Source organism: Microtus oregoni, unplaced genomic scaffold, assembly GCF_018167655.1.
Source record: "Microtus oregoni isolate MIOR12 unplaced genomic scaffold, Mior012 000034F_ref0000314, whole genome shotgun sequence".
NCBI classification, from domain to species: domain Eukaryota; kingdom Metazoa; phylum Chordata; class Mammalia; order Rodentia; family Cricetidae; genus Microtus; species Microtus oregoni.
Window position 1 is genome coordinate 17,564,225 of NW_024543093.1, and position 22,580 is coordinate 17,586,804.

The following is a 22,580-nucleotide window of genomic DNA, read 5'->3' on the forward strand; positions in this document are numbered from 1 at the left end:
TTTTAAAGAGCCTGAGGGCAGAAAATACTCTTACCTCAGCATTTGAGGCTGAGGCTATCAAGTCTGTGATGTTTAAATAAAAACATCTGATATTTCTATTCTAAAACTAACCTGTGGTAGAAATAAAAGGGGGGATAGGAATTTAAATGTCCAAGGGCCTGAAAGCATAATTTAAAGCTACCGACTCCAGACTTCTAACCACTTTGCCTGCACGTTCGCTTAGAGTTAACTCCTTCTTCACCAGTTACAAAAATGCCTACTGGGCATGCCCAATTACACAGTGAGAGGCTCAGACTGCGCTGCACTTTCTCCAGGTTTTACCGGAGTCTAAAGGAAGGCAGAGATGGAGGGAAGAGTTAAATAGGTAGAGAACTTGGTTCAGCTCAAAATGCTCAAAGCGATGGCAGAGAATGGGAAGCTGGAGGATGGAAAAGCTGCCAGGAAAACACCCTGTCAGATGCATGAGTCTGGTCTCCAACTTGGAGTAATAGTCTGGTGGGTTTCTCTAAAGTCCTTTTATCACAGCAGAGGCAGATGGCTCAGGCCAGGGTTACAGAAAGGGGTGGGGCAGGAGCATTGGGTACAGTAGACAGCCAGTGAGGGTGGTGGGTCCCGCCTGCCCCTGCATTCCTAAAAGAGGTTTGCAAGGGTTCAGAACAGGAGATCCAGGTCATATCCAGCCAGAGCTCTTCTTAGTCACTAGCTTCTCGGTTTCTGTTCCTTCCCTTTAGCTGCTGAATCCTTTCCTGGCATCTTCTCAGGTACCCCCGCCCAATCCCGACTAAATCCCGGAGAAGTGGAATCTCCACAAGATTTTTATGGGTCTAGCAGGAGCCTGGGCATGCTCAGTAGGCTACGTGACTCTGGTTCTCCCCTCTCTCTCTCTTGTTCTCTCTCTCTCTCTCTCTCTCTCTCTCTCTCTCTCTCTCTCTCTCTCGGCAGGGAGGGTGGCGAGTGACTAGTTAGAAGTGCCTATGGCAAGTCTTCTCCCCCCAGATTCCCCCTACAAAGGGACGATGCAAAGGTAGAGGCACCTTGCTTCTCAGCGTCTGAACTTGGAAGGTGCTGCAGCTGCCCACTGAGGCCACCCGTTCCCCAGCCAGAAGACCGGCCGGCCGCTCTCCATGGTACTGCGGAGAGCTCAGCTCCGCCCTTCTCTTTCAGAAGGACAGCACCCGGCGTCACGTAACCCAGCCTTCTCGGGTTTCACCACCGCCTCTTCCTTCCCCCCTTTCCCTCTCATCCTCCTCCTGCTCCCCCTGCTGCTCCCCTCCGTTGCATGTTCTTCCCCTCCGCACTCTTGGAGATAGACGCTCAAGCCTGACGCCTCGGAAAAAGGCAACAACAATCGCCTTATTCTTAAACCTCAGGAAATTCGCATTGACCGATGCATGCTTCAGGCTCTGGCTGGAGCTAAGGGAATAACCAGGCAGGTAAAGAAGCTCAATTTGGCCTGGGGGAGGGGTTGGGGCGAGGCAAGCTTGAGAAGGGTATGTTTCCCTGTTGTAACTGGGCCAGGATATGCCACAAATTCAGAGAGAGGGAAGGATGGGTGGTGGGAGGGTGGAGGAGTGTAGATTTTGCTTGTTTTGCATGTAGCCTTTCAAATAGCAAGAAGATGAGATGGTGGAACTAGGTAGCAACTTAAAGGTTCAATGCAGTGATTTATTATTTAAAGAAAGAAAAGAGAAAGGCAGCTAGAAAGCAAAACAATAAAATAAAACATATCTACATCTCTTTCTTTCTCTTGCTTCCCCATCAGTCCTGACTGTGCCCATCCTTAATTTGTGCAATAGACTTCAGGCTCCAAGAAACTGCACTGGTCTCAGGGATGGTGCTTAGAGACTGGGCGGGAAAGCCAGGGAGAATATTGGGTGTGCATTGGTATTGAGGTACTTTGCGAAAGCCAGAGGCATAAAGATAAAACTTGTAATATTTCTTCCACAGAATTTCAGATTCTTTATGGGATATATATATATATATATATATATATATATATATATATATATATTGAAAGGTTTTATGATAAGGGGTGTATGTGTATGTATGTGTGTGTGTGTGTGTGAGAGAAAGAGCATGTGTGTATGTCACTAAAAACATAATAAAATAAACGTAACTGCAGCTGATCAGCATGCTATATTGATCCTTCCGTTGACTTGGGAATGAATTTTGTTCTAGAAACAAAAGAAAAGATTAATGAGGCTGTTAGGCAGCTTTTGAATTAGAGCGCTTCTTGTTTTGGCTGCGGTATGGTTGTTTTTCAGATCCCTTTATTTCATCCTCTAATTTGTGAACTCTCCAGGTCTTTTCTGAGCACTGAGAGAGAATCCTCTTTTGCCATAAAAATACAGATACTGTCTCTCACACAATGAGCTTCCTCTGGGAACTGGAAGAGCCAGTGACCTTCCCTTGTGATAAGAATATATCTATACATTCTTCCAGATTTTCCCCTCTTTCCTTCCATTCTTTACAAAATGGTCAAGGTGTGCATCAGAGGAGGAGGGCAGGAGCAAGGGGGCAGAAAGGTTATGTGAGATATATAAAATTATACAATAATAAGATCCAACAGTCAGCCACTAAGCCTGTCTCTATGCCTCACCCCTCTCCCCGTGTGTGTGTGTGTTGAAAGACAGAGTCAGAACCAGAGGGAGAGATAGAGACAAACAGAGACAGATACACAAACAACCTGAGAATGGCCTCTAAGCATACTTTTTTGACAGAGCAGACTAATTTTACTAAATGCTGAACATTTATCATATTCTACATCCTACTTAAACATTGAGAGTTGCTGAATAATATGTTATTATTGATCATTTTTAAAAGCAGCTTTCTTTGGGTTTGGCACAGGAGTAGAAGAGATATGACTTTTAAGACCTGAGGGTGAGGAATGCATCAGCCATAATAAATAGGCAACTGAGATTTTTGTTACCATTAGGTAAGAAGTGTATGAGTGCATTGTGTGGGTGAGGTGTGTGTATGGGGGGAGGTGTGTGTGTTGGAAGAAGAGAACCCATCATCAATTTCATCTGGGCAGGAACTTAAAGTGGGATCCCCTAGCTTGATGGCTCTCAGCTGACACCTGTAGGGATCACTCTGAACTGAAGAGAAATGCTCTCTGTTCCCTCCACCGAGGAGCAGCCACAATGCAGTGCCATAAATTACTGCTAGTTTCAGCTTGTAGGGAAGAAAGTGTTAATTGGATAGTGAGCTCTGTGTCCAAGCAATAAATTTGGTGTGTGTGTGTGTGTGTGTGTGTGTGTGTGTAGGAGATAGTGAGACAAGATGAGAGCGGTTGTTCGATTGGAATGAACAAATGATACATTTTAATTTTTCTCAAAACATGAGTTATTTGGTTTAAAAAATTCATAGCCACTCCTTTAAGATTTATTGTTTCTACCATTCAAAAGTCTGTCAGATTAGAGTTAAATAAAAAGTAGTGATTTAATAGCACACTGACTGATTCAAAGGTAAGGCTTTAAATTCTAGCATCCTGGAGCTATAACAGCTGAGGTGACATACAAGCCAACTGCTGTTCTGACCACACAAATCCTAATGGCTGGCAACCAGGTAAAGACTTGAGGAGGAGTCAGATTACTATGCTGTTAGGCAGAATATTAAATACCCATTTTGAAATAACTAACATTATGGCAGTAAGAACATAAATACTGCTAATTTTGGCTTCAGTTAGATATTTTTTTTATTATAACAGATTATGTATGTGATAAAAGGGAGGAATATATTTGCTGAAAATTTTAAAGAGGCTCCCAAGAAGCTTACATTCCTGTTGTCTGGGAGACAAGTGAAATGGAATGCTATATAAATGTAAGCCAGCATCTTCCTGCTGAAATTTGATATGTTTACCTGTTATAAAAGTAGCTCTTAGCTGAGGATTGAACAGGTTGTATTAACTCTCCCTGTAACCAGCACACAGTATGAGGAGGAAACCTTTAAAGGGGCTTTTCATTTCTCTCTTGGTACAATTTGGAAATTAGAACTTTCTTGGACAATTGAAAAGGAAATCATATCAAAATTATTATTAAAATTCTGGGTTACCAATGAACAGAAATGGTAAACTCGAGGTTGTAATAGCTTTCGGTAAGAGTATGACATTTAAATAGTAGAAAATATTAGGCCTTACTGTGTACACACACACACACACACACACACACACACACATCTGTATCCAGCAAGATTAATTCTTTGGTTTGTCAAAACCACAGGTTACATACTTGCTTTCCTAGTTGAGTAATGATTTATATAATACTGTAATTGACTACAGGCCTTAATTTTTATTTTAATTTCCACAGATTTTTTGGGTTCTTATAAAAAGACAAAATAAAATCAAAATGCATCGCCAATATACAACCAATTGACATGCTGGCACCTTAGTGTGGCCTTGCAGAGGTGGAGAAAATCGAAGAGCTGTTGAGATTTGACTTCACCATCTAGCAGCTTCTGGCTGTTTCACAACAGGGTTTGAGTCCCACTGGCAGGGTTGGTAAACAAAAGGTGAAATCATCCCGGAGACGCATGCACAAGAAATTTGCCCTTGGCTTCAGTGGTGCTGGAAGCCCATGATATGGCAGAAGAAGCAGGCATCTGATGCTTTTCTGGTATTACTAGTGTCCTTTCTCAGTTTGTGCTTGGGGCCAACATCTGGAAGGCCCTCAAGGTTCTCCAAAATCCAAAGATACTGGCGCATTGTTGGCTTCCTGCCACTTCCTGAGAAGAGTGCGTGCTGCCTCTTCACTCTGCTTCCCTTTCGCTGGCACCACACAGGTAGTACATTGCAGGTGTTGATATTGAGAGTGACGTGTTTTTGAAGCAACAGTTTTCCTTACTTTACATCACTGGATGCAAATGGATCTGTGATTTTTCCTGAGCCTCGGTGACCATCTTTTTCAGTGCGTTGCCTCCAAAGTGTCTCCTCCCTTTGGCCTGGAAGTTCTGTGGCTAGCCTGTACCACTGGGGTCTCTGATTTCCTGTTGGAAGGGGACTACTGGGAGAGAGGAAGGGGTTGCTGGAAGAGAAGAAGAAGAAAAAAAGACCTAGAGGAGGGTGAGCCCCTCCTGTTTCCACCTGCCCCCTCTCCCCCTCTCCTCTGCAGACCCCCATTTCTCCGTGACGGTGTCCAGGACCGTTTCGACCCTGTCGCCCCCTGCTCCCCCCCGCCGTACCCCAGCCCCGAGCATGGGGTCGGCGCTGGTTCAGCGCGGGGGCTGCTTTCTTCTATGCCTGTCGCTGCTGCTGCTGGGCTGCTGGGCAGAATTGGGCAGCGGGTTGGAGTTCCCGGGTGCCGAGGGCCAGTGGACACGCTTCCCCAAGTGGAACGCCTGCTGTGAGAGCGAGATGAGCTTCCAGCTGAAGACACGCAGCGCCCGGGGCCTCGTGCTCTACTTCGACGACGAGGGCTTCTGCGACTTCCTGGAGCTCATCCTGACTCGGGGCGGCCGCCTGCAACTCAGCTTCTCCATCTTCTGCGCCGAGCCCGCCACGCTGCTGGCGGACACACCAGTCAACGACGGCGCGTGGCACAATGTGCGCATCCGTCGCCAGTTCCGCAATACCACGCTCTACATCGACCAGGCCGAGGCCAAGTGGGTGGAGGTCAAGTCCAAGCGCAGGGACATGACGGTGTTCAGCGGGCTCTTCGTGGGCGGCCTGCCCCCGGAACTGCGAGCTGCAGCGCTCAAGCTTACCCTGGCCTCGGTGAGGGAACGCGAGCCCTTCAAGGGCTGGATCCGTGATGTCCGGGTCAACTCATCGCAGGCGCTGCCTGTGGACAGCGGCGAGGTCAAGCTGGATGACGAGCCGCCCAACAGCGGCGGGGGAAGCCCGTGCGAGGCGGGCGAGGAGGGCGAAGGTGGCGTGTGCCTCAATGGAGGCGTGTGCTCCGTGATCGACGACCAGGCCGTGTGCGACTGCTCGAGGACAGGCTTCCGAGGCAAAGACTGCAGCCAAGGTAAGGTCTGCCCGACCCCCGTGGAGCCTCGGCCTGGGCTGGGCGGGAGGCCGGTGCATGGGGCCTTCCTCCTTCGAATGTCTCCAGGTGAAGACTTGTTCCTCAAGGCCATGCTGTCCTCCGCAGGGAGCTCCTCCCTTTGCAGCCTCTTAATGGGCAAGCCTCCCTCACATCCTGACACCCTGTCCATGCAAGTCTACCTATTTCCCAGTGACCAATAGAATGGTCACCTAAAACCTCAGTCCAAGTTTGGCAGGTCCCTGTAGTTTGATGGCTATTGCCCACCTACATAGCCCTTCACCACTAGTAATATAGTACACCCACCTTGCCTCTAGAAGACTGAGCATGGGTTTGGTGAGAAAATTAAAAGTGGGGTAAGCTATCCTGGACCATCTAGGATAGAGCTGTCCACATGGTTACGGGCCAAATCACACGCGACAGTCCATAGATCCTGGGTATCATTACCGATCCAAAACCTGCTTCTACTTGTGGAAAAATAAGAGATTTTCTTCAAGAACAGGAGGCTTTTAGAAAGTAGTATTGGTTTCCCTGGTTCTATCCCCCAAATTTGCCGTGTTTGAGTGGAATTTTGTGATTTCTTTGGTTTCTTCAAGTATGAGACAGGTCAGCTAATGCTGAAGAGTGATAGATGAGTAATGTAGTTCCTGGTTAACAAATCCTTGGTAACAAAGTGCTAGAGCAATTTAGATGTCTCTGGGCTGGGAAGATTGGCCAGGCTCTTGAACAGGATGCATGTTAGCAATGGTAAGATATTTTCCAAAGAAACCCAACTGATGTCATTTCTGTGAGTAGCAGAAGCCCAGTTGTTTCCGTAGTCCTTAAGGCTTAAAATAAAGCACATCTATTCATCCCTTTACATAGAAAATACAGTTTTATGTCTATCTCTTCTATGTTTGATATTTTTATTTTTTTATAACAATGACCAAGAAAATTATTCCTTTATAAATGCAAGGAAACCCATAAACAGAAAGAGAGTGAGTGGAATGGCTGGGATGAAACATATTAGTGGCTAAGCAAAAGAGGTGTCTTGCTTTCTGCTAGGCTCATAGCTTGGGGTCAAATCAAAGCAGTCAGTGTATGGTATATAGTATGTATGGTTGAAGTGGGGAGAAAAAGCAAATTATTATAATTATATCTGATTTGAAAAGACAGGGACCAAAAGCTCTATGTGTGACTGTGGTTTATTGTGCGATGTCTGTTTTTTTTTTTTTTTCTTCTTTAATTTCTCCTCTTGGCTGATACTGCTGAGAGAGGAGGCAGCCTTTGTAATTCTTATTAGACTTGGCAGCTCTCTCCCATTTGGCTTTTAAAGAGAGGAAGACATGATGAAATTTGTAACTGCTTAACCAGCAAAGAGAGTTAGTTAGGGAGAAAGAAAGTGTTATTCAGGAGTGTTCTGTAGCATTCATTGGAACATTGGTGGGGTGTTTAAGAGTTATTAACTGTGCTTTGTTTTCATTGGGTTTATGTTTGGTTCTTTGACATAAATCATTAGAGATAACTGTATCCTATGTCTCATACTGCACTTCAGTTCTGTTGGTAAATTTCTCTGAATATAATACCAGATTTCTTGTTTTACAAAAATAGAACAGAGCAATTGTTTTCCTCTATCAAATCTAGCTGAATTGTAAATCCTAAATATGATAGCTAGATGAGAGGAATTCAGCAGTATAACTTGAAGTTGCCTACATTTGTACTGATTAATAAAAAATGGCAATTATTATTTTTATGGGAAAATACTTTTTTAAGCATCCTGATGCCACTTTAAATGATAAAGAAGGCAACTTAATGAAATATAACTTCCTTTCTTAAATTAAGAAACAAATATGACACAATGACAGCTTGTACTGTGTGGGAGAGTGTTTTAAATGAATTTTAAAAATATTTCAATGCATTTTAATGTAGGGATCCAAGGATCATGCATAATCAGGAACAGTTAAGACCGGAGAAAGCCTGAAAAAAAAGTAATCTCAAAGAGAAACAGAATTAGATGTTTCCAAAATACATTTTGTTTTGACAAATGCATAGTTCTTTCTGTAAGGTGCATAATTTGGAATGAACATGATGAATATTGGAGCAGTATAGTATATGATGCCTAATAAAAGTCATCCCAAGAAACTAAGTCCATCAGATTTGTTCTGAGCATTGATTCATTTTGAAAATTTGAACTAAAATGGAATGTAAAGATAACCACTAGTCATGGCAAGAAAACAAAAGTCTGGATTCTTCTGATTATCAAAGAAATGAAATGGAATGATTAAGGCATAGTTTGTCTTCCCAGAAGCATTGGCCTCACTTTGCCTATTTTCTGTTTCATGTGTGTCAAGTGACTATTGAATAATTAATTGGAGTAGATGCCTCTCTCAACACCGATCATGCATTGACGACTGGGGAAGATGATTTCTATTCAGATGAAGTGTAAACAAAGCTCTGGCTCCACTCAGTATTTACACTGATTACCACATTCTTTATAAACCCAATTTAAAAACAAAGTAAGTAAATATTCATTACAGAAAATGTGCAGGAAAGATTATAGTTAAGCAAATATTAAACACAGAGAATTAAGGCATCTCCTATCCCTACAATTCCTTTTACACTTAGTTTAGGAGGTCCAATATATTGTAGTGACCTTCTATTTAAAGCAATTAAGAACCATATGGTGCACACTATTAATCCCAGCACTAGGGAGGCAGAAGCAGGTGGATCTCTGTGAGTTCCAGGACAGCTAGGACTGACCGAACAACAAAAACAGCAATAAAAACCCAAACAGAACAAAATGATGATTAATAAGGAATTATTAATCTCCAGATCTAAGTAAATCCTAGAATTTTCATGATCACATGTTAAGATTTCATACCAGATTGTGGTGTCATTTTTTTTCAGTTTCTCTATTCAAATTACTATAAAGATGCATTATTGTTTAATATTATTGGACATGGCAGTGCACTAAATGTCTTAAGTGCTGCTTCAATGAAACTCTTTTACATAACTTTACTGAGATCAGAGATTTAATGATACACATTCATAATTCGCTTTTTCATCTCTTTTTACACAGAAGTAGATAGATTGACGGTTTTACACATGTCAGAGCTTTAGGCTTATACAATGAATTGGTGATTACACGCATAAGTAGCTCCTAGCTCGACATTCTGTAGTCTGCTCAGGAGGCTCACCATTTGAAAGAATATATATGGGAAATGAAAATGGTGGTATATTTTAAAGACTTGCCATATAGTGTGTGGAATTTTAAAAGAGCGTGATGGGCCCAATTCAAGGTTTTCTTGAGGTGTTGGTGTTGGACTTAAAGCTGGAATATGAATGGGACTCTACAGGTACACACGGAGGAATGTTCATGAGGGAAACCCAGAGCATGGCACAGCCCGGCCCTGCCACGCTCAGGAGTTCTCTCTGAATGGAACTATCAGTACGTATTCAACAGGGTAGTCGGGACAGGACTTACTAGGTTTTTTGAACTATTCAAGGACTTTAAGCACCATGAGGCACAAGTGTATTACATGTGAGATGAGAATGGCAGTGTCATATTTAAATTTCAATAATGACACTTTAACATCAGTTTACAAAACAGATTGCAAGGGGGAAGAGTAAACGAAAAAAATATTACTTTATGTTTGTCACTCAACAGCAGCTGCTGTGCTCCCACTATAACTGTAGCTCAAAGTATTGGAGAAAGTAGAGAAAAAAAAATCTTAAAAGGAGTCAGTACTTCAAGTTAGGATTCAAGTCTTAAGGAAGTTAGAATCTTCATGGACTTAGTTAGCTTTAGAGATTTAAGCTCATTTATTGTTCATAACACTGCTTTCCACTTGGAAAATCACTGTCTAATCTCTGTATAGACTGTCACTTGCTTTCCCTTGGTTTATCCAATTGAGGCCATAGACTTCTGGAAAGCAATGGCAATACCATATGGTGTCATGCTCCAAATACAATACACTGTAATCAGTTTATCTATGAACAAAAAGTAACGTATACTGACTGCCTAGTACAACATTGTAAACCACTTAAAATAAAATATTATGTATAATAGTTCTATAGTTCCTACAGGAACCTATAATGTTTATGAGATTTTTTTTAAGTTAAATTGTAAATACTGAACAAAAATGATATAGAAACAGTGCCAGATTTTTATTTGAGGTCTGTTGTTGTAGAGAAAAAAATAGTTACCCGTGCTAAAAAAGCTTCAAGTAGGACAAATCTCATGAATGGATTCCTCCTTGCGGAAGCACACTGGGAATTTCTTACTATTAGACAGTGAAATGACCACAACATAGTTACCATTCTAGAATTCAACTGATTCACAGAATTTATTTTCCTTTTCATATTCTGTTGAGTAATTCTAGTTTAGGAGCTAAATTACTCATACTCTTTGGCCTGCCTGCCCAAACATTATAAGTGGGAAAACTTAAATATTTGTTATTCAGTTTAGGACTTGGCATAAGAGCAATATTTGCTTTCATAGAATTTCCATGAAAACTAAGCTGGTGACTTTTGGTAAACACAGAGAATGGTGGATGACGTGGGCTGGGCACTGGGTGATATCTGCTTCCATGTTGTGCTTTTGTTTTTGTCAGTGCCAACAGTATTGTCGAAGGGTACCTACTTTTAAAACCTAAACTCCAATGCAGTAATCTGTTTAGTTATCAAAATTTCACCAAACGAAGAAAGGAATAATAAAGGCAATAAGCTTTTCTTTCTAATAATAAGCTTTTCATTCTAAAGCTGTGAGTCAAAATTTTTAAAAAATTCTATGTAAAAATTTTATGACTCAATAAACGTTGACCACAAAAACATCTCTCCCAACAGTCTTCCATCCTTTAGATAACACCTGCACTATTCCCAGCCCTGTGCTTGAACAGCAGTCTATCCAGTTAGCTAAAACAAGACTGGGTGGAGGATGCAGAGCAGTGGCCAAGCACTGGTTCAGCTTGTGCAATCACTGGGTTGGACAGCCAGAACTTAGCCAACAAAAACAAAAGCAAGAAAATAATATCTATAATGTCTGTAGTCATATTATCTATCTATAATAGGAGACTTTTAAATGACCAACCTAAGCTTGGGTGCCCAGTTTATAATTTGTTTTTGAAATTTTCATATAAAAGTTAAATATACTTACATGTCTGCCTAAGACAGGCTAGTAATATATTTTAAATTTAAAAAAGATGTTACAGTTTTCACAAACCCACTATATTGTTTTTATATATAGACATATGTATGTATGTATATGTATATACATATATGTATGGCAGAGTGCTTGTGCTCCCACTGTGGCCATCATTCAATGAAATGTGACAAGGTGACTGATAAGTCATTGAACAAGAGAGAGTACTGGAATTATATTGGGAATCTGTTATGTTTAGTTGTATTTTGAGAATTAGGAGGTGAGCCTGTGAGCTTCTAAGCTGTCACCATCCACTTCTGTGTTTCTTTCAGTCAAGGTCTCTCCCAACTGGCTGTGCTTCTTACAGTAGAACAAAAATAAGCATGAATGGAAAGTTACATGTCATCACAGATAGACAAGTTCTGTCTTATTATAATAAAGCTTCCTTAAATGTCACTTTGCAAACATCCACAAACATTTCTGATAGAATATTGAACAAGTTTTTATGTCAAAATGTATCTTATTAAAATATTATGTAAAACCTACACATTATCATGCACAGCTGTATAATTTTATGGCTTGATCTTCTTATTTTTCCTTATTTAAAAATACAGGAATAGATATATTTGAATAGTTTACCGAATAGTAAGTTTTAAATTTTCTAATAGGGTTTGGAGAAATCATTTCAGCCTAGCTTCCAAATATTTATACTTCAGTACTGCAGTGGGGATAGGCAGGGTGCATTCTCAGATTTCTTTTCTGCCTTATTTACATTTTATTGTGTAAACAGAACATGATTAAAATTAGAAGAAATAATATGAGACTTGGCTTTGTCCTTAAATAGACATTATATGCATGACAAGTCCCTTAAAATACTGTATCTCAGTTTCCAGTCAGTTTACTAAAACGTTGACAGCTCTTCCTGTCCTATTGTGTAGAGTGTATGAAAGTGGTTGATGTGTACAAACCCTAGAACTATTCAGTGTGGTGGTTACACTCGTGGTTGAAGGTTAAGTGCTGTCTTAGCAATCTTATGCTAGGATTATTTACTATATGCATCACTAACACCCAGTACTAGTCACCTTCTTTGGTGGTGTTTGGCTGCTGCACAAGGATACATGGCAAATGGAGTTACCATGACACTAGTTTCATTGTCTCTCTCGGTAACACTCTAAACCAAACACGTGTAACTGAGGGCAATAACTTTTATAAATAATATTATGAGCCTATAACTTTGAAGATTTAAAGAGACACAAATAATCTATGATGACAGAGGTCAGAATAAAATTAATTGTTCTGTAATGTTGAAAGAAAATAGAGCTTTGGGTCTAGGTAGTGGTTATTTGGGATACATATGTGTGAATGAATATTCTTTGACCTATACACTGAAGATCTGTGCACTTTATTGTATGTAAGAGCCACTTAACTTCTTAAAAAGTCTTCAAATTAAAAATGATTGCTGTTTAGTGAAAAATTTACAAATTACAAATTATATATGAAAGGTAAGGTGTGAGGTAATTCTCAGTGGGGTTACACATTAAAATATTTTCATGCAAAACATTCAATATTTGTAATAAAAATGCAACATCACTCCAGAGAGCCCACACATTTTATATATAAGTAAATTAAGAACTAATAGAGTTCTTTGTTTAAAGTACCTGATAAAACGTTTGAAGTTGAATCATTTTTCAATTTCTGACACCATAACAATGTTTAGAAGTAAAGCACACTTTTAATTTTGATTTGTATTGTTTAAACATGTATCTTGTCATTACAATTAATCAATGTAAACCTTTCAATTTGAACAGCCCAACTGCTGAAATTGTCAAATTGCTGATTGATAAGTTTGAATGAGCTCAATTCAATACTTAAGTGAGTAATTGGATATTGGAAAACACATTACTAGATAATCCAATCAAATTTTTACAAATCTTCTAAGTCTATAAATAAACATGCTCTCCACAAATGCTGTATGTCCCATTGTATGTCCACTAGCTCACTGGTGCTGCAGACACCCAATAAACATGAAAACAGCTTAAAAGTGTTCTCTCGCCATTGTAGTACTGCTAATAATTGTTTATCTTTACTTAGTGAAATCATTTTGTATTGAGTTGCAGCCATCTCCCTCAGTTATTTCCACAACAGTCATACGGCCCCAGCTTGGTATAAGTGCCATTTTACTTAGGAGCCACATGCAGGTTAGAAAAGTTCACTTTCTAAAAAGCCCAATAGAGTGGACAATAGGACTGGAATTTGAGTGTAGGTGCTCAGACATCTATGCAGTGACAGGCTCTGCATCTCAAAGCCTGCATATTCTTTTCTTAAAGGGTAAATAGTTTCTGGGATAATTGTAAACTGCTTTAGGTGGCTGACTTACACTAATACTTTAGATTTGAGGGTTGTAACAGACTTAAATTGAGTGCCACTTCCCAATGTCAGGACACCGAACAAAACAACACAGCTTGTAAAGTTTATCACACATATTGGCTTCCCTTGTTGACCTTCTATTAGCAGGATGCTTAGTGGACTGCCTAACCTCCAGTAATCAGAAGAGAAATCCCTGTATCTTGCACCCAATGAACACTACCCTTTGTCCTTCTGAATTAGAAAGAATTGCATTTTACACACACACACACACACACACACACACACACACACACACACAAAGCCACACTGTATTTCTTCCAGTTTTAATGTTTTAAATAAAAAGTTTGAGGTCCATGGTAGTTTGGTACAAATGCAAACACCTAGGTCAGTCAAATAATCGATACTTACTGAGTTGGAATGTGGTTCCCCTAAGGATACAAATATTGGATATTGGAGAAAGCATTGCTCATTAGTCCTCTTGTAAGCATAGATGGGAGTAAAGTGAAATTAAAAAATGAGATCCTAGTTCTTGGAGAAGTGAGTTTGGCTTCCCAACTTTTTGCTAAACGGTCATTCTTGGAGTTAGAAAGATGCATTCTTTATGCTATTCCTGGTAGCTTATAAGAGACTATTCTTAGAAGGAAGTGGGAGGACAAGTCTTAGCTGGCAAGCCAAAGTGCTCTCTTGAACTCTTGTGTGCTTACTTGTGTTCCACACTCTGTGCGGCACATTAGCAGGATGAGCGGGACATTGTCTGTACAGTCTGAGGACAGTGCTGCTTCTTTGAAACTTATGTAGTTTGCTTTACAGAAAGGCCTAGAAATCCAAAAGTTAGAAGAGAAGACACCAAATGCAATTGTCATCTAACCATCCTTTTGCCACCAGGAGATATGTCCTATTAGAGCCAGTGAATTTTGTGTTGATGCTCATCCGCAGTGGAAGCAGCAGTGATCAGAGAGCCCAGGAGACACTGCTGTTCCCGACCTAATGATACCTGGGCCTCTCTGTACAGACAGCTTAGCTTCAGTGTTTCTTAGATATTGCTAGATTCAGCAGAATGAAGAGCCTCAGTCCAGCAGAAGCAAGGAAATTAAAGACTCATGTTTTTCTTCTAAGTAATGATGTCTCTATAATTAATCATGCCTGGATTCTCCTTTGGGAAGAAGCTGGCATGGCAGCATATAACTATAACTGCTGCGTGGAAGGTTCAATTTTCTACCTTCAGCTCTTTTTCTTTAGTGCAAAAGTGAATTCACCTAAAATTAATATTATTGGTTATTTAAAATTATATGTGATATTACTGGGTTCTCCGGCAGAAACAGAAAGGGGGAAGAGCCAGACTTGCCAGACTTTCCCTGGGGCTGAGCTGGATGGTGAGTGACTTAAACCTCCCCTCTGGCTACCAGGGAGAAACACACACACACACACACACACACACACACACACACACACCCCAAGTCAGGAGTCTGTCGAAGCAGGATCCATTTTATTGCATCAGGCAGGAACTTATATAAGGCTGAGATAGGGGGTGGGAATCTTGGGATGGGTTGAGGCGGGGTAAGGAATAAGGGCCAATAATATCCTGCTAAGTTAGCAATGGCTGGGCAGAGTTGGGTTTGGGTAGGTCTGTGCTGAGTCACTCATATGCAGAAGTCATGGCCAAAGACAGGTCTCCAAACTCGAGCTAGGCTCAGGAAGTTACCCTGTGCCTCACGCCGGGGCCTTATGAGGCCCAACATGATATTATATGTACTACATGCTTAATTGACTGAATTGAGAATGTTAAAAAATACAAAGTTAAATATTGTACTTCATTACCTGCGTTGCACAATTAAATGTGTAATAAGATACATTTATGAAAGCCTACTTGGATCAAGTGCAGTGGAGTATTGAGAAGTTTAGAAATAATGAGACCAAAGCCACAGAGAAACCCTGTCTCGAAAAACCAAAAAAAAAAAAAAGAGAGAGACATTCATTTTTCTACATAAATTTATGTGTAAGTGTATATGTTTACATTCAGACATACAGAAAAATATGAATTGCAAGAAAGTGATATAATTCAAGCAAAATCAGTTTTAGAAATCAAAATTTTATATAAAATTATTAAAAATAAATGTTACTTAAGATGTCCTTGAAGTACAATAGTTTATATATCCTAAAATATTTTTTGTCATTTATTCTTCCTTACACAGGACCTTAAAATATAAAAAGATTATTTTTAATCTCAAACTAGTACTTCTTTTCAGATTGAGCATACTATTAAAGGTTATATTACTTTTTCATTACATATTAGTGTCAGTGTTGTGTGAACAACAGCAAAAATAAAAACAAATGAATATGTTTACCTAAGAATAATGAAGGTTTTCAATTTCCATGCATATGAAAGCTAAGGGTTTAAACTTACTAAGCTCTATACAAGGTCAAAATAAGCAGAAACCACTACATGAGTATAGGAGAATTTTAAAATGAACATTTCGCCAAAAAACCCTCAAAGATCCTAAAAAGCACTTTTATGAAAATAATAAGAAATCTATTTTGAAAATTTTTGGTTTTAGTATCTGTGTAACATAAGCTTCATAACATAACTCACTGCTTAGATTCTATTATTATATTCTTTTGTTACATAGTAAATCATTAGCTTTTTATTACTCTATCCTTGCAACTTTTAAGTTCTAATTGTTGCAATATTATAAGCCTTTTTTATCACAACCTACATCATTTAATTCAATTACATTTAAAGACTCCCCTGAAATATAAAAGTCGTATCATCTACACAGAAATACTTGTGTTTCATTTTAGCTAGAGAAAATGGAGATTTGGGCTGTTGCCAAACATACATGGGGGTTTATTTCTTCCAGTAGATAAATGAAAAGGACTGGGAAAAATAGGAAAAGTAGGAAAAAGAAGACAATTTGGGGGGAAAGTATTAGAGAAAATATGTAGTGGGGGAGAGAATGAGAGTGTGTGTGCAAGAGATGGGATTCTGTTGCACCTGCTATATTGATGGGACACTGTGGATTTAAGTTAAGGAAATTCATACATCTGGTCAGTGGGAAGGAGCTGTAATGTTCATTTTTGGTCTCTAACCAAAATGAACATTTGGGCTACAGAAATAAAGAGGAGAAAGGAAAGGGCAAGGGAAAGCACTGCTTCTTTAAGCCAATTATATGCTGTTTTCATCTTATTATAACATTTTATTGTTGCAATTCCCCCACTAAGTCAAAAGCAGTAGCCAGGGCATGCAATGCTGTGTCTATATATTTTGTGTTGTTTGCAGGCCTTTATCCACATTTGATCATTTAGTTCACCACAGATCCCTATAAGGTATGTACTATTTTAGCTATTTCATAGGCGAGAAAGCTAAGACTTAGAATTGAAAATTGCCTGCATTCATATAGTAGGAATTCTCCAAGTAGGCAGTAAAACCAAATTGTATGGCTCAGGAAGCCATATCTCCAACTTCTAATTCCTTCTTTAAGAAAACAGTAACTATATATCTTCTCCATGTCTTCATATGGTAGAATTCAGTGTTTTAAAGATGTGTGCATTGTCTAATGTGACTTCCCCTTTTTCAGAATTCTAACTTTAGTAACACTTCAGGCACTGAATTTCTTCTCAGTTTAATGAAAACACTTTCACTACTGATGTAAATTAATATCTTCCTGTTATGTATTCTATGGAGATGAAATCCATATAGTTAGTGTCCCCTTGGATTATGTTTATCAGACAGAAGAGAGAGAGAGAGATTGATTGAGAGCATGAATGAGAACTGAGAACGGTCTTCACTGGACACAAAGTCCTCTCTATTCTCCTTCAGTTACAGTGGTCTGGCACTCAACCTCCTTCCTTTGAAATCATTGTGCTTCCTACTGCTGGCAAAAATCTCCCACAAGTACTCCTCCCATTGTGCTCTACTTATCTACAGCATCTTCTTTTTTCTTTCCTCTCATCTACCTTCCCTTTGACTTTCTCTGAGCTATTAATTTCCATCCATTCCTTAGAAATCGCATCACAGTGGCTTCATTAGACTTACAAGCTATTTTTAACCAATGGGTTAAAGAGAGAGCTCTCACTAGTGTTTGTAAATAAGAGGTTCAGAATTGTGTAACAGGGAATGTCTTGACACTATAGCAAACAGGAAAAGTTTGCTGGATAAATTTAAATTGACAAATTGAAATAACATTATTTGAACTAACAAAAGGCAATTTGGTTCACGGAAGACCAATGATAGAAATTTGTCTGAAGAATAGAACATTGGCTTTGGCCAAATAAATGGAAAACTGCATTTTCTCTCAAATTTGTGTAAATGGGAAACCAGAACAAGAAGTGGTGGGTAAGTCTTCCCTGGGGGATGTTTTAGGTAGACAAAGGCCCTTGAATTTTCTCGGTTAAATGATACTCTGGGTTTCTTTCATTTCTCTTGTGATGTAATTATTATACCTCTTGGAAAACATTTAATGTGAAAATATCTTAAGTACTGAGTTGACCATAGCGTAAAACAAAAATATGCTTTATAAGTACCCTCCAACCTATCTCTTGTCAAAAGAAGAAAAGGATTCAAGTGCTGGAGCTGCTGTAATAATGGCTCCACCTACCTTATTCTGGGTCCTTGGACTGCACACTGGATGGGCTCTCCTACCACACACTTATGTTTGTCCTGAGCAATTGTCCGTGCCCTCTTTACTCAATGGAGTGCCCAGGCTTCTGTTTACAGCTGCTGCCGGTATTTAAGATTCACCATGGACAACCTCTTGCTTGTTGTGCAATCTCTGGTGTATCTCCCATGCTGAAACCATGCTGTCTCTCACGCTTCACTCCCTTCATAGGCTTTGCCACTATTCTTCTGGGAAATATAATTGGGTGAAAGTGACTTTGTCACTGGAATAAAGTTTTCCTAGAGAAGGATGAAATGAGAGGTCTGAAAAAGTTTTGATTTAAAAACAAAGCAAATGAATAAAAAAGGAAAACAACCAAAATAGTCACTAAAACTATTTGTTTTGTGTCCTGTTCTTGGTTACTTTGCCAAAGTAGATACACAAAGTAAAAATTCATTCTCATCTTTGACCCTTCTATTATTTTACGGTTCATAATTCTAAATCCCTTATTAAAATACAATCATATATAAGGAGGTGAAATATTAGTCTTTAGGCAGGGCTCACTCCTGTGTTTCTGATACCAGAAACCTGCATGTTTGGTAGCATATATAAAGAGTCGAAATGGAAACACAAGTTTAAAAAATGAAAAAAAAAAACTATGAGCAAAATTTGCTGTTATTCATGATATCAACAGCAAGATGTATGTCTGCGCATTTATTACTATATCTTTATTGAAGATGTATTACTAATAGTAGTAGAATTGGGCTTAGTTTTTGAAAAATTGCAAATACTGTTAAGAGTGCAAATTGTGAACCCTTTAAAAATTCACCTGTGAGCTACTTTTGCTCCTAATGAAGACTCCATCATTTCTAATGACTCAAAACACTGGGTTGTTTTAATACAAAAAGAAATCAGTTTGCAGTAGTGCCTAGAAGTTTATAGAAACTGAGTAGGAAAAGCACTGGTTTTATGTTGGCACAAATGTGAACACAATGAAAGCAAGGAAATTTCATGGTTTAGGTTTATTTGGTGTGGAATGTGATGTTTTGATGCAGTCTGGAATTGAAGCCATCTTCTGCTAGAGTGGGCTGGCTCTGGCATAGCCTTATCCAAAGCAGTAAATGTACCACAGAGATGAGTACTGGAAAGAGAAAGTAGACTACAAGGAAACTAATTACGGGCTTTTAATGACCGTGTTCATTTGGTTGCATTAATATTGTGTCATCCTAGGCTCTTGGTCTTGCCCACAAAGTGTGTTGTAGTCTCCTCGCCATTGCCTTAATCTTAGAGTTCCTTACCCATCATCCTAAGCTCTTAGTCCTCTGTAGAAATGACCCTTTAAAGATGATTTTTCCCTTGGCTAAAGGATAAAACACAAATTCATAAGATTTTCCTGTCTTCCCAGGCTGCTTTCAGACATTGTTCTCCCTTCCGAAACCTTGTAAACAAGCCAATCATTTTTGATATTATGAGTGGTATTTGCGCTTATGTCTTGGGGCCTTTATTTGTGCTTTTCTTCGCAGATTTTGTGCTTTTCTGATCTCTGATGAAATTTCACCTGTTACTCAAAATTCATCTATTATACTTTCTTTGTGAAGTCTATCTTGAAATCCCTTCCTGGTCATCACCACTGTTCCAGCAGGGCCTTTGCTGCTTTGTGTAGACCCAGTTCCTAGCTTTGATTTGTTGCCATTGCCTATTGTCTCACCTATTTTTCCATTGAATCTAATTCCTCTGAGTGACACTTATACCTTCCAGCTAACAGAGCTTGGTCCACAGTAGGGAGTTCGATAAATGTCAGTAAGCCTAATTAATTCCAAGACATGAAGAAGTTAGACTATTAAAGACAAAAGTCAAGCAGACCAAAAAAAGAAGTTTTTTTTGAAGAGAAATCCAAGCAACTCAATGTATAAGAAGTTTGACCTCAATAAGTAAAGAAATGCTTATGAAAGAAAGGTACTACATTCTGTACAGCTGGTGGAGATTAAAGAGTACCATCATATCCAGTTTTGGCAGTGGTGTGGAAATACTGGCTTCCCTAGGTTTTTGCACGTGGTTGGGTAGAACGGAATTGCTACATTGCTTTTTTTTTTTTTAAGGGACTGTTGGATAATGGCTATGGAAATTTAAGTAGGTGTATCCTTTTTAAAAAGTACTTCAAGAATTTTTTCCTGAGAAAAAATGTATAAGTTTGACAAGTTTGCAAATATGTAGTACCCACACTTGTTGGACTTGGTTAAATAAACCACTATAGAACTGTGTATGATGACTCATTACCTAATATGAATATATATGTAAGTTTTTACGTGTTTAAATATTTTAGTGAGTATAAGCAAAGATAAATGTAGCATAAATAACATATATATTTATGCTGAAGGAGGTAAACAACTTGTGAAGATCAATGAATGGAGCCCAGAAAAATCTATGGATATTGTTGCAAAAATGTAATATATAAGTTCGAGACCATATTACTAAACAAAGTTGGCAATCTTTATCTTGTGAAGTTGTCTATTAAACTCTTTTGAAATGCCAACCACTGTCCATTTCAGAAGATGAGACCCATTATGTTATTCTCCAATAATTTGTACCATTGTGTTGAATCGAACATCCTGTTTCAGAAAGAATGTTCATGTTTTCAGAACAGAACAGATCATGAACTTTTCAGAATGTATTCCTAAGTGTGACATAAGGAGAATTTTAGAGTTTAAATCTGATATAATTCTGACTTTTTCAATACTTGAGTCTAGAACGTATTTCAAAAGTAGAACACCTGCTTATTGTGTGCAAAGCCATACCACTGACACATTTGTCAGGTTGGTCCTCCTCTTCATAATTAATTAAAGGTTACTAGTGAGATGCAGGATTTGAGACCTTGTATAAGGTTTCCCTCAGCATCTACCTGCACATTTTTAAAAAAATTTCTTTCTATTGACCCCCATCACTGCCTTAAATCAGAGATGGCTGAGTAGGCAGAATACAGACAACTTGGTTTTGTAATACATTATTCTTGCAACAGCTCCTTACCAGAATAGGAATTCTGAAGTACCTGATTATTTCCAAATGGTTGATAGAATTCCTTCGTCTATTTTGTATGCATTTATATTATCAATAAGTACTTATTTGGCTCTTTAGTTTGTCTACATTTGTGCCAAAATAATGAAAAGTGTTAACACAACTTTCCATTGAAAATTGCAAATGGATGAGTTAACTGAGAAATGCATCATTTCCTTTTCCTTTTATCCTCCTGTCTTAGGCTCGTCCATGATGTCTAGACTTTGAGGATAGCTCACCTGTATTGATTCACCAGTGTATATAAGATGATTTGCATGTTCACTTAGTTGTTTCCTAGTGTGCATTTGGCATGGAAAGTTTCCATCTCTAACCCCAAATGCCACTTACTTCTTCCTCAAAAGTGTAACTGCTGTGAGGCTACCGCATTTGGGATTATGTGCAACTAGATATTCATAGAAACCAAAAAAGCATGGAAAGGAAAGGCTTAATTCCTAATGTAGATGTTGTTTCATTTATTCAGACTGCTAAGGGTATTTATCAGTTCAATTGTGTGTGTGTGTGTGTGTGTGCATGTGTGTAGTAACTGAAGATGTTCACTAACATAGTTAATTGATTGGTTCTAGCATTTTCTTTCAGTCTACTTGCTTTTTGGACTTTGGTTTCATTAACTGTGTATCTCAAACTTCTTTTCTAGTATACCCAAAATACCTAATATTAAAATTATGTAATTTTTATAGCAAAGGAATCTAATAAAACTACTTAATTGAAGACAATTGCACATTTAGAAAATTAAGTTTCATGAAGGTAACTTGGATATAGCTTGACAAGCAAATAGTTTAAGTATAAGTAGAATATTTGAGTACAACTAATAAATTAAAAAAGTGGTTTCATCATTTTGAGTGAGGTAACCCAGACACAGAAAAACAATTATCACATGTACTCACTCATAAGTAGTTTTTAAACATAAAGCAAAGAAAACCAGCTCACAAGCCACAATCCCAGAGAACCAAGACAACAATGAGGACCCTAAGAGAAACATACATAGATCTAATCTACATGGGAAGTAGAAAAAGACAAGATCTCCTGAGTAAATTGGGAGCATGGGGCCTTAAGAGAGGGTTGAAGGGGAAGGGAGAGGCAGGGAGGGGAACAGAGAAAAATGTAGAGCTCAATAAAAGTCAATTAAAAAGACAGAAAAAAGAAAAGACAAAAATGAAAAGAAAAAGAAAGAAAGAAAGTGGTTTTTGTTACTGTAAGCATTCCTGAATAGTGAAAGCGGGAGCTGGAGTTGCTCAGTGCTAGAGCAGAGGTCTCAGGTTTGAGTCCCAGCACCCTTATCAAGGTGCTCACAACCGCCTGTGACTCCAGGTTCATGGAATCTGACACCTTCTGCCCTCCAGAATACCAGGCTTGTTCATCATACAGAGACATGTGTTCAAGAAAGGCATACACATAACATAAAATAATTTTCTGTTAAATGTTGGAACTGTGTGACCTGGAACATGT

General features: G+C 39.0%; 1 protein-coding gene across 26 annotated transcripts in view; it reads left to right on the top strand.

Annotated features, from left to right (window-relative positions):
* The first annotated feature begins 344 nt into the window (after positions 1 to 344).
* Nrxn1 (neurexin 1) overlaps positions 345 to 22,580 on the top strand; it is a 1,082,053-nt gene continuing 1,059,817 nt past the window's right edge. For 11 of the 26 annotated variants that reach the window (XM_041630243.1, XM_041630270.1, XM_041630252.1 and 8 more), the window contains exons 1-2: positions 947 to 1,433; positions 4,308 to 5,963. In XM_041630243.1, the coding sequence (XP_041486177.1) occupies positions 5,192 to 5,963 (772 nt within the window). In that variant the 5' untranslated portion in view covers positions 947 to 1,433; positions 4,308 to 5,191. Of the gene's footprint in view, positions 496 to 945; positions 1,434 to 4,307; positions 5,964 to 22,580 lie in introns of those variants that run through there. The other 15 variants (XM_041630245.1, XM_041630253.1, XM_041630271.1 and 12 more) reach the window with 3 other exon arrangements.